Genomic DNA, 27516 nt, shown 5'->3' with positions numbered 1-27516 from the left:
GTGGTCGTCCGTGAACGCCCATTGGTAGAAGCCCCGGCGCGCACCCGGGCTCGACGACGCTGAGTGGCTAGAGGTGTATGACGAAACCAATCACCAGGGCGCTGATTGGCTGATGGGAGCCAGCTGCCTGAGAGCGCCAGAAAACAAGCTTGAGCGGGTGATGCTGGAGTCTCTGCTGTACAGTACAGAGTGTCCGCAAACCGGGCTAGACTGGAGCGGAGGGAGAGCAGCCTAAGAAGAACTGCCCGCTTATTTTGAAGAGGGAAGCAAGCTGCTATGTTGTTCTGAAGAAACTACGAGCTGACAAGTGTGTGAAACGGAACGCAGAGCCGCGGTGGGATATTTAATTCATTGCAGAGCTGAGAAAGGTGAAGTTTGGTGCTTTCCCTCCAGCGGTTTCCTGCTGTCTCTAATGCTGAGTAGTGGTATGCTGGTCAGCTGAGCTAGTTACCTTAGCAAAATAGCTAATTACCTCTAAATTAGCCTTATTGACTGCAAATGTGTAATAGTGATATATTTAATCCCCTTCACAAGTTCAATCTTAGTTAAATCGACGTGTTAATTTGTACTGATTTAAGCGATTTGATCATTTTCTGAGTTCATAAGCATATATCTTACTATAATTTAAAATAATCGTAATTTACAGTCGCCTTTTATTAAGACATGTAGCTCCTAACTTACCACACAGCTGCTGTTCAGTAGATTACTTTAGGATTACTTAAACATACCGTAAAGCAGGGGACATAAGAGTGGACGTGATGCGCAGTTAGCCTGCTAACAGCTAGTTAGCTGATGTTGTTTGCGCCAAATTCAGCTGACCACTGAGGTTTGACTTTTCTGCGGTGGGTGCACCTTCCTTAACGACACGATTAGCCCGGCTGATGATCTATTTTTGACTTTCTGTGCACGGTTTTGCTTTGGACAGGCTGCATTGTCCCAGATGGAAGCTGAATGCTTAGCCCTGAAAGACCTCTCAAGCCCCAGGAAATATTTCAAGGTGGACCCGGAGGAGGAGGATGGGGGCCAGAGTGAACAAAAGGTAGGCTAAGGTGGATGGATACCTGCTTGATTTCAGGTGTGGGAGGTTTTATGTTATGCTGCTGAAAGAGGGCTGGTTATTCAGAGTAATGTGGTGGCATGCTAAGGCAAACTTGAAAGATAAGAGCTAATGCTAGAGCGGTTTTACTACTCTAGTCACTGAGGTTTCATACCAGAAAGTATGTTTGTAGGCTATAAAAATGCTAATCCAGGCCCTGAAGTGTACAAACCAGTGAGCTAGCTTGAAAAGGTTTGATTTGAGTCAACATTCAGCTTCCTATAAAGGACCTTTTCATATAGATTTGGTTCATACAGTAGCAGATTTCACAAAATGACACAATTATGCTTTGTAATATCATGTTTTGCTTAAAAATTGCCAGTTTTGAGTCCTTGAATTTTACAGTGTGAGCAAATGTTTGCGATCTCAGTACTGCAGAGTCATTCAAACGTTGTCTAATATCACGTAACTCCCTATGTCACAGGAAAATATGTATACAGAGAGGAGAAGATCCACGCCGCTAAAATCTGCAGAGTCCACCACCATCCCGGCTCTGCTGATGAACAGAAAAGGTGCCACCCCTGACCTGGCCCACATCACCCCCATCAAACGCACCGCTCTGACCGAACCCTGGACGCCCACGGCTAACCTGAAGATGCTGATCAGTGCAGCGAGCCCAGACATCCGGGACAGAGAGATGAAGAAGGTGCTGTTCAGGCCAATAGAGAACGACAAAGACAAGCCGGCGAGCCCAGACGCTGTGGTGGAGGATACAGAGGTGGACGAGTCATGTCAGGTACTCGAGATGGGACATTTTAATAGCTGCTGAAAGATGCTAAGGGCTACATTATGTTATTAAAAACACACCTTTTTAAAAATGTTCTCTAAGATAGCAACCAAGACATTTTTTAGGTTCTTGGTTTACCTCTTTAAGTCTATAATAGTCTTATTCTTGTTTATATGTTTTTAGAAACTGGAGGAATTCGTTTATATTTAACATATAAACTCTTAAAGAAGTGTTACAGAATAATAATTTAAGGTTTTTGACTGAAATGTGTGTCTTCATGCAGTGTTATAAAGACTAATGTGGTGGGATATTTAATTCATGCTTTTATTGCTAAAGCATGTTGATGGTGAGGCAACGTGCTTTAGCAATACATTTTTGTCATTAAACATCTGGCTGAGTGCTTCGCATGCATTTTTCTGTCTGTGCAGTTTGAAACTATGGACGGAGAAGATGGAGAGAAAAAGCCAAGCAGGAAGCAGAAGAGTCTGGGTCTGCTTTGCCAGAAGTTCCTGGCCCTTTACCCCGATTACCCGCCACCTCACAGCCCCATCTGGATCTCACTGGACGAGGTGGCAAACAGTCTGGGTAAGAACCGCTGAAAGAGGCTGAATGGGGGAGATGCTGATGGCCGTAATTAGTCCTAACTCGTGCCTGTGCTGCTATTGTGTACACCTCATGGGAGAAGATAATAGAAGCAGCTAATCTGCGTTTCATGAGCATCGTAAAGTTTTATGTTGTTGCCTTTAGGGGTGGTTGCTATGGAGACCTAGTTTTAATACAAACATGTTGCAGAATATTTATTAGAGGGGAGCTAAGCTGAAATGATCTTGAGAGCATCTTTAACACTGACCATCTGATAGTTTGTTCCTCACATGTGAGCACAGATTTTAGAGGAATGTGTGTGTCATTTCTCCACTCTAACCCTGTCAGGAGTGGAGCGGCGGCGCATATACGACATCGTCAACGTTTTAGAGTCCCTGACGATCGTGGGCCGAATAGCCAAGAACAGCTACACGTGGTACGGCCGTCAGCGGCTGGAGGCCACGCTGGAGGAGCTGCAGAGGAGGGGTCGGCAGCAGGGCTACCACCTCCAGATGGAGCTGACCGCCGAAGCAGCGGGGACTGGAGTGGGCCACGAGGGCGACGGAGGGGAAGGAGAAGCTGGCAACGGTAATAAACGCATCAAGTGTAGAAATTATGTAGAGTTAACATTACAAGAAGAGTGTGCAACTTTCCTTTGCAGGTCATTTAACAATGACTGCTTTAATAGCGGTGATAAAGAGTTTATTATAGTAACAGTTTGATAAGAGCATTTCTTAAATGCTGTTGCGTGAAGATTTAAGTGTAGGCTTTGTCGTAACTACCGCATATAAACTCGCAGTAACAGATACAAGCCTGGTTTCCATAGTAACACTACCTCCCTGTTGACTTACACTGCTTGTTATTAAGAGGCTGTTTGTTGACTTGACAATGTGGCCTTTGTGACAACAAGGTAGTTTCCAAAAGTAAAGCTTGGTGACAGGCCTTGATATCCATGATGTGTTTAGTGTCTGCTGGTGAGAGTAGGTCGACTCCAGGTGATGTAATAATGCATTTAGTGTCTATCATCACAGCTGGAAAGCAACAAACGGCTACAAGAAAAGGGATTGGCTGGGCAGCTAAGAATCTCTTGGCTCGTGATCCGAGGACATTATTGTTGAACCAATTTGAAACATTTCACTTCAGCCCAGCATGAGTACACCAAGATGTTGCCCCAAGAAGAGGAGAGCAGCTCACATGGGAGCTGGAAGGTTGATACAATGCTATAAACATGGCATTAAAGGACATGTTATGTGGACATTCAGTGTCTTCAGATGTGACATATTTATTATAAATTATAGGATTTAAGTGCTTCCTATAGTGTTGGATAAATCTCCAATTAAGCGCTTATTTTTTATGCAAATAAAAAAACAAAGCTCAGTCTAACTGTCTAATATAACTCAAATGCTTGTGCCATTAGCCACTAAATCTGCTTTCAGCTCTGGTCATATATGTGTGAGAGTGTCATGGGCGTAACCACCATCTCAGAAGTGAGGGGGACAAATTTTTCAGAGCGATTTATCATTCTCTTACATTTAATTGCACCGTCCTTAGTGGCTAAAGAACCACATAATCCCTAACAGCCACAGTACAATACCAGGGGACCAACTAGGCTAGTTCTTTAAACTATAAAGTATAAAACTTTAAACAATAAAATCTAAAGTTTTAGTGGCCAAACTCTAGTTGAGTTGACAACAATGTCCCTTGAACATCTACTGGACGAGTAGCCAAAGGTGCCAAACACTGAACATGAAATGATCAGTACTGCCTGGTTTCTCCCTGCAATAGATATCTTATTTTCAGGAAGTTATAATCTCTCCTTACCTGTAAAGACCCTACATCCTTGTTCCTGCTGCTGGCCTCTGATCCATCTCCTCCCTGACTCTGCTCTTTCTGTTATGGCAATAAACATTAAAAATGTGGTAAGAAAAATTCTGAAATAGCATTAGGAAGAGTAAAAATTGCAGTAGAATTTAACCTCAAAATCACTTTAACCCATAGATACATATTTTTTTCTCAGCCACATATATTTTTTTTCACCTCTGCAGACCCTGCATGGTCAACATTACTGCTGGCCGCCGCCTCTGGTCCATCTCCTGCCTGACTCTGCTCTTTGTTATGGAAATAATCATTAAAAAATCTGAAAATCAAAATTCTGAGATAGAATTAGAAAGAGAAGGAGTAAAAAATAGTTGTAAAGTTATACCATAGATAGCCTATTCTTTTTTCTCCTCCCTGACTCTCCTCTTTTGGGACCAAAAGACTTAAATACATGGAGAGCAATTGTGAGCACATCTTCTGCCCAGAAATGAAAGAGGACTGGGTTTATTCCAAGAATAAACTAATTAGCAAGTAATGTAACAGAGGCAACAACATTTAAATTATTGTTAACTAGCTTAACATATTGATATATTGCCACGTTTTACCTTGTCATCATTTAGCTAACAAGTCTAACATTGTTTGCATCCAACAAGGTCACACAACTTACACGGTTTGTTTGGAAAAAACTGTGTAAAGTTTTTTGCTTCTTGCTGGCTCTGGCTGGTTTGCTAAACATTACTCCAGACGCACGTTCAGCACTGCTCAGCACAGCAGCACGTCTCCTGTGGAACACCTGCGTTAGCATGCGCTCATGGTGCATTCAAAGACGGCTCGGAAAAACACGTTACTGGATGCTAATTACGGGTTTAGCTGTTGTAACGGCTGAAAAAAGTGCGGGGGGACAGAGGGGACAGATGTGGAAAGTGCGGGGGACATGTCCCACGCGTACCCCGCGTCCGTTACGCCCATGGAGAGTGTTGAGCAGCCAGATAGTGTTGTTAATGTTGTGTTTGGTTAGAAAACCCCATTCTGGTAATTAAAATCTTAGAAAAAATTGAAGAGACTGCAATAAAACCCAAGGATATGTTTTACTGTAGACAAATGACAATGTCTGCTTTATCAGCAAGTTTCATGTTTCAGGCTGTATTTTACATGTCTAACATATTTTCGAAGTCGCTCTTGAAGGATGTGTTTGACATGTTGCAGATCATTACATAATGAAGTGACTGAGGGTCGCACAGTTTTGGTGCATGTTATTTGTTATAATCTGTAATTACATCGTGTTGCAATGACTCAGTTTTACTTCTGGTTAAAAAAGTAGCGTGGCATACTGCATGTACCTACTGTATGTACATTATATGTGTCTTATGTGTGTTTTTGCAGCTGGTAGCAACAGGAAAGACAAATCTCTGCGCATCATGAGCCAGAAGTTTGTTATGCTTTTCCTGGTGTCCAAAACTCAGACTGTCACCCTGGATGCAGCAGCAAAGATCCTCATCGAGGAGAGTCAGGACTCCTCAAGTCACAGCAAATACAAGAGTAAGACAGCCAACAGGACAGCAACACGCCCTGTTTTACAGCCATCAGTTTGCTGTAAGGATTGCTAAATCGTGTTTGTTCTGTTTCATCAAAATAAAACATTTTTTCTCCGCATCTCCAGCGAAAGTGCGGCGCCTGTACGACATCGCAAATGTGCTGACCAGCCTGGGCCTCATAAAGAAGGTTCATGTCAGAGAGGAGAGAGGCAGGAAACCAGCCTTCAAGTGGCTCGGCCCGGTGAAATTCAACAACTCTGGGAATGCTGGTGAGAATTAAAGACGAGCTTCGCCAACAAACGTTACTGAACCTGAAGACACTTTTACAATCTTTCTAAGTCTCTCTAAGGTGTTTTGTATAAAAGACTCATCATGGCACTCATGTCTACTCAGTTCTCATGCACCTCGCTGTCATCGTCTGTAGGAAACACTTTGAATGTAGCAGCCATCGCTCCACCTGAACCCACACAGCCGGTGACAGGCCAGGACCTCAGACAAGCAAAGATGGCGCGTCACGCCTCCTTCAACATCACACCTACTTCTGTCGCCATCCAGCGGCAGGTCAGCTCTGCTCCCAGCAGCCCACGACGTGAAATAACGGGTAAGAGACACTCCGTTTTTAAATTTCAATGTCGTACATGTCATTATTTGTTCTGTAAAACAAATGAGATCATTTGGAATACGGCTGTGATGGTCTTTTTTTGTTCCTCACACTACAGGTCTGCCAAACCATCCTGTGGATTATTCCAGAAAGACGACAAACAACAGCACAGTTTGTCGACTGCAGTTTGAAAACAGCACCGAGTGAGTAAAAACCGAGACACACACAGACACTCCGCACTCTCTGTAATCGCGCTCACATTCACTGGGTTTCATTTCATCTGCAGTCATTCACCGCAGATTTACTGCCAGAGAATTTACAGCAAGCCGTAGCTCTTTCTGCTAACCTTTGCCAGCTCAGACTATCAGTATTATTGATGAAGAGAGTCCACATCAGCTGCCTGCAACAAGGTTAAAGGGTTCTTTTTCATCTCAGGCACGGCAATTTTCTAGCTACGGTTGCACAGTTACAGCCAAATGGTTTTCAGTTTGTATACATTAGACATTAAAAGCTATTTCTTTTGTCAAGTGAAGACATTATAAGATGCTATGACCCTTCCCTCGCTGAATCGTGTTTTAATCTTCTATACGCCGTAGTATTTCACACTGACTCCTGGTGTTTATACTGGCTGATGCGTTCAGCTTTAGGCTGTGTGTAACAGGATCTGACAGCTGTGGATGTGAATGTTTGCCTCCTGTGAGTGTATGTGTTGGCTCCACAGATGGACTACACAGTAGTTCTTATTATTTCCCATTATGTGGTTGGCCTGCTCGGGGTCACATCTCCGCTGCCTCAAGGTTGTGGCTGTTCAGTGTTTTTGGAGGGAGAAAGATAATAAGACATGGAAGTGTGTGTTGAAAAGGAATATTTTAGACGTGGGGCTGGGAAGAAAATGCACCGGGGGCAGCGGTCGGCCACAGGATAAGAGCTGAAGGTTTATGGCTGGTAGGTGGACAGTTTGAAGTCTGCACATCAGCAAGAGAGATCATAGGGACATGGAGTCATTTTTCTAACAGAGGACCTTTACCAAGGATTTAGTGAATGCAGTCAAATACAAGACTGCAAAAACTCAAAATCTTACCAAGTCTGTTCGTCTTGTTTTTAGTCAAAATGTCTCATCCCACTTAATTTAAGATAAATTCACTTAACAAGTGATGTTTCAGCAAGATAGAGGGACTTGTTTTAAGACAAAGCATCTTGAATATCTTGTTAAGTCAAACAATCTTGCAATTATCTTGTTTTGAGTTGAATTTTACAAGAAAACTCCAAAGAAGTTTAACCCCCGTGTCGTCCTGCGGGTCAAATTAACCTGTTTTAAAGTTTGAAAATGTGTAAAAAATATATATTTTCATAGCAAAACTTCTGATGTCCACATTTTCAGCATTTTTGGGAAATTTTTGACCATTTTTTTATAGGAAAAAAAGAAATGTTAAAAATGTTTCTTTAAGAACATTCACATAAACATCAACCAAAATCCAGCAAAATTATTTCTAGATATTTTTAGGATTTTTTGGAAGGTTTTTACTCTTTTTTTTTTTTTTTTTTTTTTTAAATTACAAGAATTTCTTCGCCAAATTTTTTTTTAAATAAAACTTTCAAGGGAAACTTTTAAGGAATTATTGGAATTTTCTTCCTGAAGGTTTTGCAAATTTTCAGAAATTTAGGGAATGTTTTTGTGGAGTTTTTGGATTTTTTCAGACAAAGAGACAATATTTTTTAGTGCCTGTAAATTAGGCCAACAGGAGGGTTAAAACATCTCAAATTAGGAGGTTACATGAAAGCAAAAATATATATTTTTTTAGTGAAAAACTGCTTCTTTTTTTTAGCATCTCTGGCTTATTTTAAGACACCCAAGCTTGACAATCCTGGTAAAATATAACTTAAAATAAGTTTTCACAGCCAATTTTAAGATCTCAATATTCTAAATATCACATCTTATTTCCAGAAATCCTGATATTGCTATTTAAAAGTTGTGATTGTGAAGCAGTTTTTCCAGACAAAGCCCAGGAGATAATTGGGCGAGAAACAGGTTTGCTGGGAACTTTCCATTTGATTGTCCACTTCAGTTTTTAATGTGTGTCATCTCAAAATAAGTTTCCAGATCAGATTTAGCTTAAACTGAAGCTTAAACCAAATCAAACTACATCTCAGAAGTCAAAATTAAAGCTCAATATTTCACTAATTTGTTGCCTTTTTCTTCCTGTTTTTCTTCAGAAACCATCCCGGCTGCAGCTCTCTTCCCCCGTCCTCCACCCATCCCGCCCTACTGGTACCTCACCTCCACCCGGAGCCCCTTCTCACCTCCTCCCCGTCTCCCCATTGCATGGCCTACCTGCCCAGCCTGTCCCAGCCCTCCGTTGTTATGCTGTTCAGGACACCAGACAAGCTGGACCAGGTTCCTGAAGGACAGAGGTCACCCAGGCTGGAGTCTGTGGAGGGGAGGAAGAGAAAGAGGGCCGAAAGTGACGAGGAGGAGACGCTGGTGAAAAAGCAGGGAGTGTCTGGATTAGAGGACTGTGACAAGGTGAGAAGATGCTGCATGATGGCGTGTTTAAATATTAAACAGAAGGGATGAAGTTAATCATTGTTGTTGTCCCAGTGAAAATTGACTGGTTACAGCATCATTATTTGGTTGAGTGCAGCAGTATGATTGCATGCTGTGTTTTCTTTCTCTGTAGTTTTGAACCCACACTCAGAAGATCCTGTTAGCAATTACGGATAGCAGACAGTTAAATGGGAAATATTAAATACGACATGCTCGCTGATCAGTGTAACTAACCTCTGGTGTAATTACAGAATTCTCATATTCATGATGTATGGGATATCTGATAACTGGGAAACCTCGTGCAATTAATCAGGCTACATCATCCTAGTAATTGGAAAGTCCCATTTCACGTGATAAGATGGTCTTTCCAAAGGGAGGCTTGGAAAGTAGACCATAAGGACTGCACTTCTACATCAGGAAAATCACTTGGCACAAGTTAACATCAGAGTCGTTGGAAGTGAAGAGTGTCCATCAGCACAGCAGTCATCTGTGAGCATGAAGCGTAATGGAGACTTTTAGGAGAACAATATCAAATGTACATCCCCGAAGATATGATAAGATAACCCTTTATTACTCCCCATGTCAGGGGAAATTTCCCATGTTACAGGAGCAATACACCGTAAAGATAATAATTATAATAACATACAAGAATGAATATATAGAGTATTGCTACACTATAAATAAATGAAATCAGCAAAAAGTGGCTTGTGGAATAAATGTAAAAATGCCCGCAGTGCAAGGAATTGTTGTGCTTCTGTGTTTATGTTAATATCAGCCAGTGATGGCACTGCAATTGAATGATTTATCTGTTTTCTGTTTCCATCAGGCAGAGCAGGGTGATTTATTCCCAGTGTTTGTTCCTCTTTGCAGATCAGAGCTGAACCTCACAGGGAAGCAGCAGAGTGTTCACAGACCAGCAACACCAGGACGTCCCCCAGCCGCCCAGCAGACCTCACCAGAGAGCAGCTGGTCAGTGACAGCAACAGCACTGAGCAAGCTCAACCATCACACTACCTCTACGTACCCAACAATGCAGGTAACGGACACTCTGAAGTTCAACCCAACTGTCTGAGTTGGATTTAGCAGAACACAGAGTCAGGTGATAAATATATCATGTGTTGTTGGTGGAAACATGGCTTTCATGTGAGAAGAAAAAGAGTCAAAGTGTCAGTGTTTATCACAGACATTTTCTGCAGGGCATTAAAAAGCATTAATAGTCATTAAGTTGATTGTGTGAAAATTAACGCCTTACATGGCATTAAAAGTCATTAAACTGGATTCTCGGTGACATTAAAAATTGTTTCTGCAGTTTTCAAGAAAAATATTTGACAATAATAATATATAATTATAGGCTGTGATTCATCAGATATGTGCATCTGCGTAAACATGCCGAAGCATTGCAGTGATCGTTCCGACAGGTCGGGTACAGCTGCCAAAAGCTGCATGTTTTTAACCTTCGTGTCGTCCTGCGGGTCAAATTAAATCGTTTCAAAATTTGAAAATGTGGGGGAAAATTTTTTTTTTCACAGTGAAACCTCTGATGTCCACATTTTCAACATTTTGGGAATTTTTGAGCATTTTTTTGGTGGAAAAGATAAATTTTAACAATGTTTCTTAAGAACGTTCACAAAAAATCAACCAAAATCCAGTGAATTTCCCTGGATTTTAGTTCATTTTTTGCAAATGTTCTTTAAAAAAATATCACAAGTTTTATTGACATATATGTAGTCACTTTAGATATTTTTAGGATTCTTTTGGTAGATTTTTACTCATTTTTTGAAAATATTTTCAAGAATTTTCTTGCCAAATTTGTTTTTTTTTTCTTTTAAATAAAACTTTCTTAGGAAAACTTATAAGGAATTATTGGAATTTTTTCCTAAAGGTTTTGCAAGTTTTCATAAATTTGTGGATTCTTTTGCTGAATTTTTGGATTTTTTTTCAAACAAGAAAATAATTTTTGGTGCCCATAAATGAAGACAACAGGAGGGTTAAAGTGGCCGGCAGGCTGTACCAGGTGGAGGAAAGCTGGGAAATGGGGAAACGCAAATTCCAGCAAAAATGGCTTAAAAGGTGGATTTAATGGTGATTTAATTACAGTTTAAAGTGAGTGGATATTCTAACAATGTCGACATTCTTTAGAAAATGAGACCGTAGGATGTGAAGCATTTTTCTACTCACTTCCTGTGCAATATGAGAATAGAAAAATATACTTTTACTACTTGATGTTTCAAAAACTGATTGATATGAGTAGTAGAAGTGGAATCCACAGCACCTCTCACCACGCCTCCTCTCCCTTCTTCTCCAGGACTAAACAGCCTCAGCTTCCTCCTCTCAGCCGGACAGCAGCCAGCCAGTCTCACACTTCCTCCCAGCAGTGTTCCCACTTTGGCGCTACCTTATGTCCTGGTGCCCTCTGCTGCCCTCTCCCACTATCCCCTGGTGACCGGCAGCCTGCAGCAGCAAGGCTCTGACGCTCACACCAAACTGAGCTTCAGCCTGCCCGCCATGATGTCGCCCGCCCACTTCATGGTCGGGCCGGCTCCTTACGGTGTGACGGCAGCGGCGTCGGATCTCAGCAGGTCGCCGGTTCCGTCGCCATCTACCCCAGAACAGAGCAGGCTTTACGGGTCGGCAGCCAGCACGCCACACTCTCCTTCAGGACCTCGACAGACTGTCAGCATCACCACAGCAGAACCACTGGTAAGAATGAACTGCACTGGAAAAAATGCCCCTCTCAAAACAAGAAAACAATTTTTTTTCAAGGAACTTTTACTTTGAAATAAGTGGAAAAAATCTGCCAGTAGAACAAGTGGAAAATGGCTTGATAAGATTTCTTGAAATAAGATGTGATATTTAGAATGTTAAGATCGTAAAATTAGCTGTGAAAACTTATTTTAAGCTGTGTTTTACCAGGATTGTCAAGCTTAGGTGTCTTAAAATAAGCCATATATGCTAAAAAATAGCAGTTTTTCCACTCCCAAAATAGATTTTTGCTTTCATCTAACCTTCTAATCTGAGACGCATTAAACTTATTTGGAGTTTTCTTGTCAAATACAACTCAAAACAAGATCATTTCAAGATCGTTTGACTTAACAAAATATTTAAGATGCATTGTCTTAACCCTCCTGTTGTCCTGCAGGTCAAAATGACCCGTTTTAAAGTTAGAAAATGTGTGAAAAAAAATATATTTTCACAGGGAAACTTCTGATGTCCACATTTTTGGGAAATCTCTGAACATTTTTTTTCTTAAGAATATTCACAACAAAAAATCAACCAAAATCCAGCGATATTCGCTGGATTTTGGTTGATTTTTTTTTTTTGTGAATGTTCTTAAAGAAAATATTAGATGTTTTACTGATATATATATATATATATATATATATATGTGTATGTATGTATTTTTTTAAAAGATTTTTTAATCAATTTTTTTGAAAATATTTACAAGAATGTTCTTGTCAAATTTGTGGGATTTCTTTTTTAAACATATTTTTAGGGCAAACTTTTAAGGAATTACTGAAATTTTCTTCCTGAAGGTTTTGCAAATTTTCAGAAATTTGGGGAATTTTTTGCTGAATTTTTGGATTTTTTCAGACAAGGACACAATATTTTTTGTGCCTGTAAATGAAGACAACAGGAGGGTTAAAACAAGTCCTTCCATCTTGCTGAAATGTCGCTTGTTAAGTGAATTTATCTTAAATCAAGTGGGATGAGACATTTTGACTGAAAATAAGACAAACAGATTTGGTAAGATTTAGAGTTTTTGCAGTGTGTTGGTTGCTTACACATGCACACATCTGTCTGCTCTATAAAACATATTAACATCAACATAATTGGCCTTCATCATGATAAATGACCTCTCTGGTATCAGGCGCTTGCAAAATGCCACAACACAGCTTGACATGAGAGCCACTGCAGCATCTGTTCTGTGGAAGGTTTCCCCTCATTTACGCATCACTTTTGGTGCGTCACAGCTGATTAATCTCCAACTTGTTAAACAGGGATTGGTGTCCTTGTCTGCACAGCCCAGTATAGCTCTGCTGGTGTTGCTCATCCCAGACGGAGTAGTTTGATGTGGTGCTGGATGGCAAATTAACGCAGCATTATAAACAACAGAACAAGTCAGTGATCGTGTTCTGATGAGCCATTAATCACCACCCAGTCTCCCTTCTAATATGATATTCTTCAATACTTTAGGCGAGGCAGCTTTATCCGTACAGCACATTTAAAACACCAGGGCAACTCAATGTGCTTTACATTAAAGCATTAAAAGCAGTGGAACCACTGACGCAAGCATAAAAGATCACAATGAAATGACAAATATAATGAAACATAAAAAAGAAAAGGAAAATTAGAAATATATTAAAAAAATTTACATTTAAAGCAAGTTAAAATGAGTTATACCGTTCCTTGTAGAGCTAAAATGATTTGGTTAGTGAACCAAAAACTTGGCAACAGTGTGATTAATAATGAATAAAGTTAAAACGGTTAACATTCACAGCTTCATGTATGAGTGTAGGGTTTTTTGCTTTTTTTAATTTTCGAAATCTCACATATTGCACCTTAAAATTACCCAAAGTCCATCTGGATTTTGTGTTTGTGTATAGTATTTTAAAGTAGCTTGGTCATAGTTAGATTAGCTTTTCTGGAACATCCAGATAAAGTTGTGAAATTTGGATTTTGAACCAAAGAAACCCGAGTCACACCCTCATGATGTCTGCTATGCAATGAAATGTAATAAAGCCGATGTGACTGGCACAGGACTAGGAAGCAGTGTTCTCAAAAAAATGCTCATGTAAATGTTCTCAAAACTTACATGACTGTCTTGCTCTCTCTTCAGACTCCACATACTCCTAAAGAAACCGCAGCGTCTTCTTCAAAGGCTTTCTTCCAAACCCCCGGCACTCTGGGAAATGTAGTCGGTGCTGCACCAGCGGCACGGAAAAGAGGTTCGGCTCAGAGAAGACTGGACATCGGCCACCCTCCAGCCATATGAAGCGACCTGAGCGTGTGTTTAACATGCCGTCCTGACACTCAGACGTTGAGCCTGAAATGGAAAATATGATTTCAAACCTTTGGTGCTTTATTTTCATACTGTTAAACTTAAACGATAAACATGGTTTGAAAGCAGACATGATGCTAATGACTGTCAGTTTTAAGGAGGCAAACCTGCTATTAGCCTGCAGTGGTAACAGTTTAAAAGTGCCTCATGGTTAAAGGATGGGACACTAAATTTCAGTGACTGACTAAAACAGTATTGCCAATGTAACAGTGCCCTCCTGTGGTGGGAGTCGGTCACTGTTGTGTTTTGTATTTCAGCCTTAATTTTCCCTCCCAGATATGATCAAGGTACCCAATTCTGTTTGTGTATTCTAGCCCAGTTGCTATTTATATTTTAGCTAATATATGTTGATTACCGGGACTGTAATGGAGAGTTAATGTTTCTTTTAGCACTAAGTGACGAATGTATGTTGTCTCATCTTGAAGTAACCGTTTTTAATTGGCCCCTTTGGATTTTGTTGCATTATCAAAGTGTGATAGGAAATCTGTTAGCTGCTGAACACCAGTTTGCAAAAGTAGTAGGACAATCCTCCCGTAGCTCATTTCAAACACATTACTGTGAGGGGAAAACAAATCACTAAAGCCTTAAATGTTTACAGCCAGAGAAGTACCTGAAGGAAAAGTTCTTTTTAATTTCTTAATGCACAACAGATGCATTAATTTGCTCATCAGGAACACGGATATTACTGGTGCTGTGTGTTTTTTACTGGGAATGAATAACCATAGTGCTTTATGGTTAAACACCAAACCCTGGTACTGTTTTGATGACTAAAGGACAATGTGACGATGCTCTCAGGTATTTGAATACGAGTGACTAGAATGGGAGTTTGGAGAAAAATCAGAGTACTGTAAAGCTGTTCGCTGTCATTTTTCCAGGGAAATTACACTGAGCTCGTGTTTGTTTTCTTGACAGCTCTTTCCCATTCATACAGTCCAGCACATTGAGCTGTTAGAAGTTAAGTGCCTTGCTTAAAGGCACCTTATTGAGAGAAGAGTGCTGTAGCCTCAAAACAGATTTTCTCAGGTCGTCCAAGAATTTACATCAGCGACTTTCTAGTCATGAGCCCGTTATTTAGCCTCCAGACTACCTAAAATACTGGTGCTCTGTACAGGAATCATTCAGGAGAGCTTAGCTATGTCACGCCAAAGGGTGTACAGATCCTTCACTGACCAGTGGATGTGTAGTCAGAAATGTAAAGTCTTTTTTTTAACGTTGTATTCATAGTGTCATTTAAGACTTTCACATGCAGAATGTTAATGCTGCTTTCCTGTTACATAATAATTATTGCACTGTAAGTTTTAGCAGTTACATCCGCTGAAAACCTGTTGTTTCCTCACTGTAGCTCTCTCTGTAGCTCTGTAGGCATTTTTCCTGTGAAACTTTCACAAACTATTAAAAACTGTATGGTGCTGGCAAGTATTGCATTGTGTGATTTAATTTGCATAACTTGTAACTGCATTTACACATCATACGACTATTTAAAAAAAAACACTGCCTCTACAGTTGATTTTGAACACAAAGGAAAGAAAAGAATGTTGTAGTAATTACAGTGTGCATAATACTAAACATTTGAGGGGGAAAAAGTGTTGACAGATATACAGATGTCTTCAGTTTGCCAATTTACAAATGTGCAGATGCCACAAATAATTCAAACCGGCCTAGCAGATGGAAACAAGTGATGCTCGTGTGGTCAGATGGCACACTTCATCTGGAACAGAACTCCTGTTGTTGCAAATACTCGAACATAAGATGGATCTGAAGATGAGGCGTCATAAGTGCTATTATAAACAATGACTCAAATGTCAGACAGTAAAAAGGTGGTTAAAACTCAAACTGCACATGAAATAAACACATCTGTATGGTGACGTTAGATTTTAGGATGGATGGAATCCCACCCGAGATCACACTTGATGTGATCTCGGGGTCACATCAGGCTGACTGAGTCACAATTAAAAAGCACACACACCGTCTGTCGGAGGAGATAAACATTGAGCTATCAAAGCTTTATAACGGCAGTAAAAGTGAGCTGAGCGAGCTGCCAGTGGATGTCTGTGGCCCCTGTGAGCCATTTCTGACACTAAATCTGAGCAGATGGAACAATTAACTTTATATAGACAGATAGTTTAGCCAAGTATTAGCTGTGCCCAAAAAAGCACTTTGATGAAAGCACGACACTGTACCTGAGGCAAAACAAAACAATTAGCTTTCAAATATAGACTTCTACGATTGGCACCACGCTGATCAGTGTTATAAGAACTGAAACTATTACTAACATCAGACACACTACTACTGCTGCTGTCTGTTCCACTGATAATCTACGCCTATGCTAGGAATGCTGCTATCATCTTTGATCCACATTAACTCTGTGGTGAAAGACAGTACTTTTAGCTTAGAAATACTACCAAACGGAACCCTATTCTCTCTCTGAATGACATAAAGATTATAAATACTGCATTAATTTTGTAAAGGTGAGATTATTTTAAATGTCTGTGTCTGGATATTGGCCAGTCTTCACGATCTCCTCTGCAGCTCAGGCACAATGCTGCTGGAGGACCCCTAACCACAGGGCTGCCAACTTATGACCAGACTTTAGAGTGAGATTGGGTTTGTGCAGGATGCTGACAGAAAATTTTGAAAATTATTGATCCTATTTCCTGCATTCTGGTGTAATTTAAGAGCATTTTGCCTGTTAAAATCTTATTACAGAGATAACATTAAGAGATAATTAAAAAAACATTGAGCTTAAAAAATCTGAAAAAAAAAACAGAACAAGGGCAGGCAGTATTGAAAATGGTTCTTCATGTAAAATATGGATGAAAGTTCTGTGGTTGGATGTGCCCAACACATTTCAGTATTTTCCATAAATATCTGCATAATTGAAATAACTCCAGCAACCACTTTGTAGCATTTGTCTTGGAGGATTTTAATGCACACACTCAATAGCTTCTAGTTGACCGCATCAGCCAACTAAACAATGAAAAGTGCTGAAGCAAAAACAAAACACATCTTCATAACTTAAATTATCCATTCACTGAACAGAATTACAATCAGACACTAAACTCTCTATTAAATGTCAAAACAATCCATGTGACTGTAAAAACTCAACAGCTTTACAAACTCTAAGATTAAACTCTCCACAAGGATCCAAAAGAAGTTGGACTTCTAAATGAGAGCTTTAATTATTCTTCATCAACTTCTTGAAAAGTTTGGTCAATAAATAAGACAAAAACTAATATTTTCAGCTGAACTAAAGACAGACTTTGTGATTTTTCTGCTCACATGTTGTGTTGTTGTAAACTTACTCTTTCAAATAAATAGCTGCCTAACCCCATGGAAACCAGTATTTGTCCTGTTTTTGTGTCGCTCCTCGTCGACCCCAGACAGCTGTAATGTTTTTTGAGCAACACACCATACTATGACGTTTTTACAATGATGGTTCTACTATGGAACCAGGTTGACATGTTCAGGCGTTCTATGTGTGAAAACTCAGAGATTTCAGGTATCAGAAAGTGGTTTTCAACTTTCTCTGTTAACTTTCTGCTTCAGCTTAAACTAAATTTCCTTCACTAAGCCAGCCCTCTGGACTTCCAGTAAGCTGTGTTCCTATTGGCTGTCCAGGAGACTGCTTGGTGTAATCAGTAGCCACCTGGTGTTGCCGAAGCAACGCTACATTTCCCGTGAGCCTCGGCACGCACTGTCGCAAACCGTCGTAAACGAGCGAGCGAGCCTCAGGAAAGCCGGCGGAGTTGAAATCATTGTTGAACAATGGCCACCGACGAGGTAACGTATATCTAACAAAGAGGTTATACACTAATAACGTTTTGACAGTCTATATTGTCTGGAATTTTGCATAGTTCATACATTTATCCGTGAAATTTAATGCAACCAACTCTCCGCTCTGCTACTGCTAAAAACAACTAGCTCTGCTCTGCTACGCTCCGTCAGCGCACGCGCACCGTATTTGCTGTAAATCCCTCCGTCTCTCACAGGAAATTCTAGACGAGTCAACAAAAAATTAATAAAAATACAAATATTTACAAAACCAAAATGATTCATGAATCGAAAATGGGGGCATTAATTAGTGTAAATAACGAAGATTCATCCACATTAATATGAGACTTTGTTACAAGCATAAAAATCTTCCTCGGTGGGTCTTTAAACATTTAAAAAATACAATTAAACAAGAATATTAAACATTTAAAAATACAAAACATTTAATTAGATTATTAAACCTTTAAAAATAACAAACATTTAATTAAAAAATTAAATGTTTAATTAGAAAATCAAATCTTATGGACAAAACTTTAAATCGGAATTAAACAGAAATTATAATGAAGCATTTAAAAAGAAAATTAAACATTAAAAGGTGGTAAAACATTTAAAAAGAAAAACCTTAAATATTTCATTTAAAAATTTTCTAGTCTGAAATGAAAACATCAAGTTGTTTCTTCAAGCATTTCCTCTTTCTGTGTTCTTGGTTTGACTGTGGACAGATTGACTTCGAGCTCATTTCAGAAAACTCCTTTCCAGATAAAGTCTACTAGTAGTTGAAGGCATCGATCAAACTAATGTTACCTTCTGATCTCCACAAACTTTACTGTTCAGTGAAGAGAATCAAAGTTTGTTCAGGATTTCTAAAGAACCCACAGGTTAAGGTCTGAGAAGAACTCAGATGGATGGTCTAAATGTGAAATCAAGACTCATGGTCAAAAGTTTTAAGGCTTCTGTTAACCACAAAGTTCAAACTAACAGAGAAGTAATGAGAAGCTTTAAAGATTTCAGTCCTCAGACTGTCTAAATGTTCAAACTAACAGAGAACTGCTCAGGAACTTAGAAGATTTCAGTCCTTGGACTGTCTGAAAGTTAAATCTAACAGAGATCTACTGTGGGACTTAGAAAATTTCAGCCTTCAGACTGTGTAAAAGCTCAGGTCCTGAGGACTCGGGAGGTCTGGAGGCTTTGGAAGGTCTTGAAACTGAGGGTTCAACCCTCCAGCACAAAGGCTGAAGTCCAAGCTCTCACTGACTAATGAACACATATTTCTACATAAAACAATAGATAGAAGTTATATATCAGAGAAAATGAATATATATAAATCATAGATGGAGTATCAACATCATTCACCTATACATATATAATAGATAAAAGTTATATATCAGAGAAAATCATACTACATATATAAATCATGTATGGAGTATCAATATAATCAATATATCAGAAAACATAATACATATAAATCATATCTAGAGTATTAAAATAATCAGTATTTTATTGGTATTGGCATTTATTAAATCATTTTGTTTACAGGACACTTGGTAGCTCTACGTATAACTCAGCAGGTTAATCAGGTGATCCATGTGCAGGGACTAGTTTCTGATGCAGCGGTTCGGGTTCAATTCCTGCCTGCGGCTCTTTTCTGCATGTCTTCCCCCTAACCCATACACATGAATGGCAAAAGTGACGTCATTTCTCCTGGGAAGAATGTATTTGTGGATATCTGAAATGATAATCACGGACAGGAGAAATAGAGTTGTTTGCTTACTTGAGTATTTCAATTTCATTTTATCTTATGCTGTGACGCCACTAAAATTATGAAGAAAATATTGCACTTGTACTCTGTTGAGGCAATTAAACACCAAACTGTGTCTATACTAGTTAATAAAAATCATCTTGACCAACTACAACTGCAGGTTTATTTACAAATCTAAAAATCCCATATAATTGTAATAGTATACCTGTCACGTTGACCATTTTTTCTTCAACCATTGATTTGCTTAAGATTATATACACTTTTAAAAACTATTTCATACTTTCACTTTAAAGATAAAAGCTGAACCAACCACACCACACTCACCTTACCACGACGCTACCTGCAGTCCTCCTTATGCTGTCTCTGCCTGACCACTCTTTGTCCAGTAAGCCATCTGCGCTCCACGAACTTTGAGAATTTCCAAAAAATAAACTCTCTCATTCAGTGCCATCCTGTGTCGTGTGCTCAGCCTGTGCTGGTATCATACTTGTTTCATCGATTTCCTACAGTTCAAACAACATATTGGAAGTGCATTAGTAAATCCATGGAGTAAGCACAATACAACACATTTGAGTGATTTCGAGGATACTTTATTCAAGAACATCTACATCTCATATGAAATGACTTTTAAACATCTAGCATCAGCCAGTTGTCTTCCAGAGACAGGCCTGACATTAAGAGGAAGCATCCTGAAGGTTTATAGATTCAGCAAGTCCTGAGCTATAAAAACAACCTAATGTCATGCATGATTTGATTCTGAACCGGGCTGAATTATTACATTCATACCCAAGTTTTTCATTGTATTCAAGCTTTTTTTATGCTAACAATCGAGCCAAAGGACAAAGAAAAGATTGCTCCCGCGATGATCTATCCAAAGGAGTTTAACGATCGGCCATATTTGTCCTCCATCTCATTATCTTGTGCAAATCACCATTCCTTTTTCTGTTACTAGGCCACGGTTCCACTTCGGGATTTCCTCATCTCAGATGCGTAAGCAGCAGCTCGACCTGCTTCAAGCTGTTTTTCGTTATTACTGCTCAGTTTCTGCTCCAAGAAATTCATTCTGAATGATACTGTAAGGTCTATTGAACCCAGGTGTGGTGCCAGATCGCTAAAGTTTTTCCACAACACAATGAACATTATTGAAGGAAATGTTATTACTAGTGCTCATGAATAGTACTTTGAAGACTTCATATTTACTTAACCCAACTCAGACACGTTGGTAGGCTTATAAAGACATTTGTAGTCAGTCTACCACTTTCATCCACACTTAAAGGTTCCATTTTGAGCCCCTTTTTAGCAAATTAATCAAAGTCTCACATGTCCTCAAAGGCTATTAGTTTCTTCAGGGCCAAATATTGAGCTAACATGGTTCATTGCACCATGACTATAGATTTTTGTTTTAGGGTTGTTCTAAACGGGCTGTTTTATTCAGAAAACTAATGAGTAGCTGCTGTTCCATCCCTTTCAGGAAGAATTGGTTAGTTATGCATTACCTAGCACCTTGGTTGAATTCATGATATATTGTAAAGCTGGGAGACAAGTTGTGTGCTGGCTTGAAGATTGAAAGTAGAAAATGTCCTCATGTCTTACAGCGTTTAGGTTGGATCTTTAAATATCTCAGCTGTTGGATGTATAATGTGCACATGTGTGACACCCAGAGAATGGATTATAATAAATGTTGTTTTTGTCCATTTGCGGTTGAAGGTTTCTCTCATTCAGCGAAGTATCTCACATCTAAACATAATCTTGGATAGACAGTCGTGTTTGTCAGAGGTGGTATCCTAATAGAATTACATTATTTAACACTTTGATTACACTTTCCACAATCCATCCACACCAACTTGGGATGGATTGCCATGATATTTGGTACAGACATTCATGTGCCCATAAAGAGGGCCATCATCCAGTTAAATTTCACTTTGTCCATTACTTGTATCATTCACCTAACTCCTGAAACCACTCAGCAGTGATTATTTTGACAAATTTGCAACTTTTAACATTCACAAACACTTAACAAAGATGGTGAATACATTAAAATGTCTCTTCAGTCATTGATGACACCCTGAACACTCATTTTGAATCAAAGTTACTAATTAAGAAGTTTTTACTACCTGCCTTAAAATGGACTAGATGTAACTCTACACTTTTAAATGTGCACCCAACCTTCCCTTACTTGCTTCATCTGCAACACACCAGCTCACCTATGACTCTGTTCCAGCGCTGTAAAGCTTTTCTATGCTACACAATGGCAAACAGTAATATTAGAGTAACTTGATCATACATGACTGACCTGGAAATCAACTCTGAAGAGGTCTAATGATTTGGAATATCCCTCCCTGGAAATAGACAGGTTAGGATTTTGGGTTTGTCAGGTCTGAATCTGTATTCGTGAGATTGTCATTGGTACATAGCACAGACGCCTTGTAGCTGGAAGACCCCCAGTTCGCATTCCGGCCTGGGATCTTTCTGCATGGAGTTTGCAGGTTCTCCCTGTGCATGTGTGGGTTTTCTCCAGGTACTCCAGCTTCCTCCCACCATCCAAAAACATGCTGAGGTTAATTGGTGATTCTAATTAGCAGTAGATATGAATCTGAGAGTGCTTGTTAGTCTCTGTGTGCAGCCCTGTGATAGACTGGTGACTTCTCCAGGGTTTCCAAAACTATGTCAGCTGGGATAGACTCCAGCATCCCCCACGACCCTAATGAGGATTAAGCAATGTATAGATGATGGATGGATGGATGGACGTTATTGGTACACTGCAGTTTTGAGATGGAAATGCTCAGCCATGGTGTTGACTAGAAGGGGGGCGTTTAGCTCGATATATCTTCAGGGACAATTATTCAGTGCTGGTTTTCTCTATATTGGAGCCATGTCTACTGGATAAATCAGCAATGCTTAAACCTTAAGTCATGGACAGATGAGCAGACATTCTGACATGTCATTTAGTTGTTTAAGCATCACCACCACACTCCCATCTTTGACTGTATTTTTACTTTATTTGGATGTCTAAGAAGTTTTATGGACTAGCTTGTCCACTGAACAATATCCAAAAAGGCCCAAAGAGCATTTGTGGTGGTTTATTTGAAAGCAATACTGCATAGTTTCTTTCATTACCAGTACTTTCAGTGTTTATGTTGAACAAATCCCACACTTTCCCAGCTTCTTTAAAAATGTGGAGCCACAAGCACTGACTTTAACTACAGCTTGAGAGTTCTTTGAGTGAATTTCTGATTCACCTGAGGCTTCATTCAGTTGTTGCTGCACCCTTGGGAAGATTCTTTTGAAAATGCAATTTTAAACAGACATAATTTGCTTGTAGGAACTTTGTGGTGTGTTGATGTTAAGGTTCAATGCTTAGCACTACTGGTTGCTGTGTTCAAACAATGGAATTAGCAATCAAAAATATAGTCAAGTTGTAGATGAAGGAGCTAAAAATACTTTTTACACAAATTTGTTCCATAAATAAATTATATAAGGATGTAGAAACACAAGTTAACACAGATTGCATGTTTTCTCTCTGTGTAACAAGAATAGAAGAAAATACTTTTTCACAGCTCTGTAGTTTCTAGTGTCTGCACAGAATTTGACCAGTGATGAAATAATGGTTTCATTATTGTACATATATTTTGCAGCGACTGTCATCATTCTCTGATCGTCACTGCAATTAACTTGCTCTCTGACAGTTAACATTAGCCAGTCTGAAGACCCAATATCAGAGATAACTGCCTGCTCCATCAAGTCGATTTATTATTCTTCTAACAAGCACTCTATTGTTACAGTCCTTTCAAAATGAATAACGTAATTGGAAAATAATGAAGCTGAGATTTGTTGGTGACAGTGCAGGGTTCTGTCTGTTTTCTCTTTGCAATGCTCTCACAACCACGACACACGTTGGACTGACTGAGAACTAAATTTACTGCATCTCTGCAACATTTATGCCTTTAATTATATCTAATTTCAATGTAAGCTTTATGATAGGGTTTAATTTTACGATTTAACCTTTTAATTATATTTTTAATAATGTCGCCAGTCTGCTCCCAGTGATGCCATGTAATCACACAGTGGTGAGACATGCAGGGATGTCATGAGAAAAGGTCAAGGAAGTAAAAGCTGCAGGTTTCATAACCTGGAGAGATGTGATGTTATGTGTCTCATAACAAATGTGTTGCCTCCATGCAGGACTCATTGTGTGGCTTTGTTTTAGTATCAAACTAGAGCTTTAAAATACAGACAACATCTTATGTTATTCATCTATAAGAATAAAATGCTATGTGTTTTATAGTATGTGCTATCAAGACGTTGACTGAATGCAACAGTATTGTCTGTTAAAGTGCAGGTGTAAAGTCAGTCTTGGCCCCTTTTTTTCCCTAAAGAACCTTCCCCTTTTTGTATACAATCACACTCGCATTCACACCTACAGACAATTTAGAACCACCGATTAACCTCAGCATGTTTTTGGACTGTGGGAGGAAGCCGGAGTACCCGGAGAAAACCCACAAATGCACAGGGAGAACATGCAAACTCCATGCAGAAAGATCCCTGGAAGACTGGGAAGCAAACTGGGGATCTTCTAGCAGCAAGACGAAAGTGCTAACCACCAGTAATCCACTGTGCAGCCCTGTGTGCAACTTGAGCTCATTAAATTGTATGTCCAGCAGGGGGCAGAAACACTGCATTGGTCTTCTGGGCATTCACAGAATTTCTAATACTCTGCAAATGATTTCACAGTAGACAGACACATAAATGGAAACTAAAGTGCCTATTTCAATGAGTTTATTGTCCCTGTCTTTGTCTCATGACATGTCTCAGGAAGGCCCAGTTCCTTTTTCCTGTGAAATTTTTTCTGAGAAAGTTGCACTCACAGATTACTGGCTCTGAATTTACCCTGCAGTAATGGATCCGACCAGTGAAGCCAACAGAAAATTGTGTCCTCCAGTGTCCTTGAGTTTGGAGCAGAATCAATACACCGATCTGCCAAAACTGTAAAAGGCAATGCTCTTTAAAATTTGTCACATTTGAAGTCAGAGCCACTGGTCTAAAATTGTCTGATACAATGAACCATGCCCTTTTAGGATTTTTCAAGCCAACATATCTTCATCATGCGTTTTACTGCCACTATAATCTTCCCACAGAGAGGACAGAGGAGCAAATGAACTCTCTTCACTCGTTCTTCCCATATGGCTCCTCAGTGGGAAGTCATAACAAATGAGGCTTGTCTGTCGTTAATGATCTGTCACACTGTTTCATAACTCTTTTATAACCAGTGATGCTGCCACTGACTACATCTGTTTATAAGGTCATGTATTTAAACAGGGGTGTTGCCCTGAATCTATATTTTGAGTTTCCTGTTTGTTTTTTAACAAATTAAAAATAATAATGATCATTTTAAATAATACTCTGGGACTATACATCTGGGACTATATATATATACCGGGCTTTGCAAAAGTTCTGTTACACGGTTTCATGATTTTTAGAGACGTTTACATGTCGGAGTGAAAAATTCCATTAAATAAACTGAAAGTTCTACCTTATAGGCAGGTGTCCTTAATACAAATTTTTTTCTCCGGTGAAGTTGTATCAAGATGGAAGTCAAAAGAGTTGAGATATCTGCTCTCCTTTGTGCCTTTCCTGCCTATAAGGTAGAACTTTCAGTTTATTTAATGGAATTTTTCACTCCGACATGTAAACATCTCTAAAAATCATGAAACCGTGTAACAGAACTTTTGCAAAGCCCGGTATATATACATATATATATATATATATATATATATATATACACACACACACACACACATATATAACAGATTTCTCTGCTTCATAGTCTCAGATCTGCAGCATTGACATTGTGACCTCTCTAATCATTATAGTAACCAACAGAATATGGGAACAAGTAATTTAGTAACGATAAAAAACACATTATATTACTTTATTGGAATTTGCTCTAGTTAAATAAATCATGCTATGGGCAGGTTCTGTTGTCAGCAACACAGCAGCAGATTTTCTCCAATTAGCACTAGTTATTTATTTAAAGTGTTTTATAGGACTTTGTGTGGACCTTTTCTTCTCACCAGCATCTGCATTTCTTTTCTGGATTATTTAAAGGGTCTGTCTGCCAATTACTATGAAATACAAAAATTTTAAAGCACACCTTCCCATATGATAGTAGCTGTGTAAATCATATCCATAAGACTATTTCCAAAGCAAACAGCTTGCATTAAATGTGACATTAGTGTTCAAGATGGCCTAAACACAAAAAGAAAGTGGGATACGTCACTCAGAGCACTGAGGCTCACATTTTATATCTATTTTCCCCTGAAAGACTCTAAAGACTGCTGGGCTGTACTTTGCGTATCACTCAAGGCAGAAGGTTTTTCATTTGTGAGGAAGCAACAATTTCAAGCCAACAATTTCAGCAAACACTGCAGAACTATCCAACTAAATGTGTTCCTTCCTCTGACTTCAGAATCTAGGTTATAAAATGTCTTTCATGTCAGCTATCTAGGAACTCATTCCATTCACATCTTTGGCTCCACAACACATTTCTGATACATTAAGTCCTGTTTTTCTGGCCCTGAGCCACAAAAGTCATAGTTACTACTTTCAGTCTTGCCTCAAAATCAAAGGCGATAGGGCTTTTTCTGTTATTGCGCTCAGACTCTGGAACAGTCTCCTTTTACCAAATTAAATCCTGTCACACTATTGGCAGTTGCAAGTCACAATTAAAGACTCATATTTTCCCTGCTTGTAGTTCTTCCTGAAGCAGCCCTACTTATATCCAGTCGTACTTTCTTTATATCTCTGTTTTGTTTTTAATCTAGCCATGGCTTTACCTCTGCTATCCTGTTCATATGACTATCTTCACATGTGTTAATCATTGTCAGCCCCTCCAGGCAGTTCTATTCATTATGGCATGTTACTAACTTTGTGTATCCTCTCTTCTGTAGATTGTGCTCCATCCTCTCTGTAGGTCTCTGCAGTTACTTTTTGCTCTGGATCAGGTCTGATCCATGGTTTACTTGTCCCACCAGTTCGTCCAGTCTTGATCTTTTATCTCTTTTTTTGTTTGTCTGTGCTGTCTTTTCTTTCTACCCTTTACCCTCACCTGAACTGGTGGAGTCAGGTGGCTTTCTTTACTTGTAGAGACAGGATTTTCCTCATTTCCTAGTTAGAAAATAGTCAAATTAGTCTCCAAAATTATTGATACAGTAGGATCTTAGCCTTATTATTTAGATTAGTCTGGTCAATTTAAGTGATTAATAATACCATAATATAGCCTTAAAATTTACTACAGTAAGTTACAGTAGTAACAAGAGGTTGATCAGTCGTTGCATCATTTCCGACGGATAAGTCCCAATAAGTCCACATAAGTTAATTTGTAGTAGAATCACAATCATTTGATTGTCAGCAGGCAGCAGTGTTCACTTGTTGTCATGGTTACAGTGAGGCTGTGATGCTATCTCTCAATGATACAGAAATCTTTCACAAATCCTTAGATCCAGACTATAAGCCGCATATTGCCAAAATCTAATCACTTGGTCCTTGTGCCATTTCTTACCTTCCCTGAAAATTTCATGGAAATCCATTACTCCGGTTTTGAGTAATGTTGCGCACAGACATGCTAACAGACGGACAAAGGTACGCTGATCGCCACAGCACTCCACCGGCTGAATAATTAATATGATCTTGTGGTTTTTCAAACCTTAATATTTAAATGACTCAGGTAAATCCACACCATAAAAATAACATTGTATGGTCTTAACCTCAATATTTAAATTAGTCAAGTAAATCTGTACGGTTGATCTTATTTCTCTACTTTAAGGTAAAATTAGGCTAAACTGCTGAATAAACAACAGTGTCATACTCTCCTTGGTATTTAGGAATACTACAGTAATTCGGTGTCCTCTCTTTTTGCACGTAGATTCAAGACCAACGTGAATTTAAATTTTTCCTACTGCAACTGAAGGCAGCAGTGTTGAGTTCACGCCCCCTGAAACGCCTCCTTCCACAGTAAATATTCAGA

The 27516-nt window shown here is 39.3% G+C and overlaps 1 protein-coding gene across 1 annotated transcript; it reads left to right on the top strand.

Annotated features, from left to right (window-relative positions):
- The first annotated feature begins 162 nt into the window (after positions 1-162).
- On the top strand, positions 163-15379 carry e2f7 (E2F transcription factor 7). Its single transcript, XM_022220865.2, has 13 exons — positions 163-368; positions 926-1039; positions 1521-1832; positions 2252-2408; positions 2754-2993; positions 5607-5762; positions 5884-6027; positions 6183-6359; positions 6478-6562; positions 8574-8883; positions 9775-9940; positions 11210-11604; positions 13742-15379. Exons 2-13 carry the CDS (start codon positions 941-943, stop codon positions 13895-13897), a joined length of 2397 nt encoding a protein of 798 aa, XP_022076557.2. The 5' UTR covers positions 163-368; positions 926-940; the 3' UTR covers positions 13898-15379.
- The last annotated feature ends 12137 nt before the right edge of the window (positions 15380-27516 follow it).

Source organism: Acanthochromis polyacanthus, chromosome 1 (genome assembly GCF_021347895.1).
Source record: "Acanthochromis polyacanthus isolate Apoly-LR-REF ecotype Palm Island chromosome 1, KAUST_Apoly_ChrSc, whole genome shotgun sequence".
Lineage (NCBI taxonomy): Eukaryota > Metazoa > Chordata > Actinopteri > Pomacentridae > Acanthochromis > Acanthochromis polyacanthus.
Note: the sequence above shows the minus strand (reverse complement) of the source record. Positions and strands in the feature narration are given on the sequence as shown.

Coding starts and splice junctions, on each gene's coding strand:
- e2f7 (XM_022220865.2), top strand. CDS start 941: ATGGAAGCTGAATGCTTAGCCCTGAAAGACCTCTCAAGCCCCAGGAAA. Junction 9,941..11,209: donor CTACGTACCCAACAATGCAG/GTAACGGACACT, acceptor CTTCTTCTCCAG/GACTAAACAGCCTCAGCTTC. Junction 11,605..13,741: donor TCACCACAGCAGAACCACTG/GTAAGAATGAAC, acceptor CTCTCTCTTCAG/ACTCCACATACTCCTAAAGA.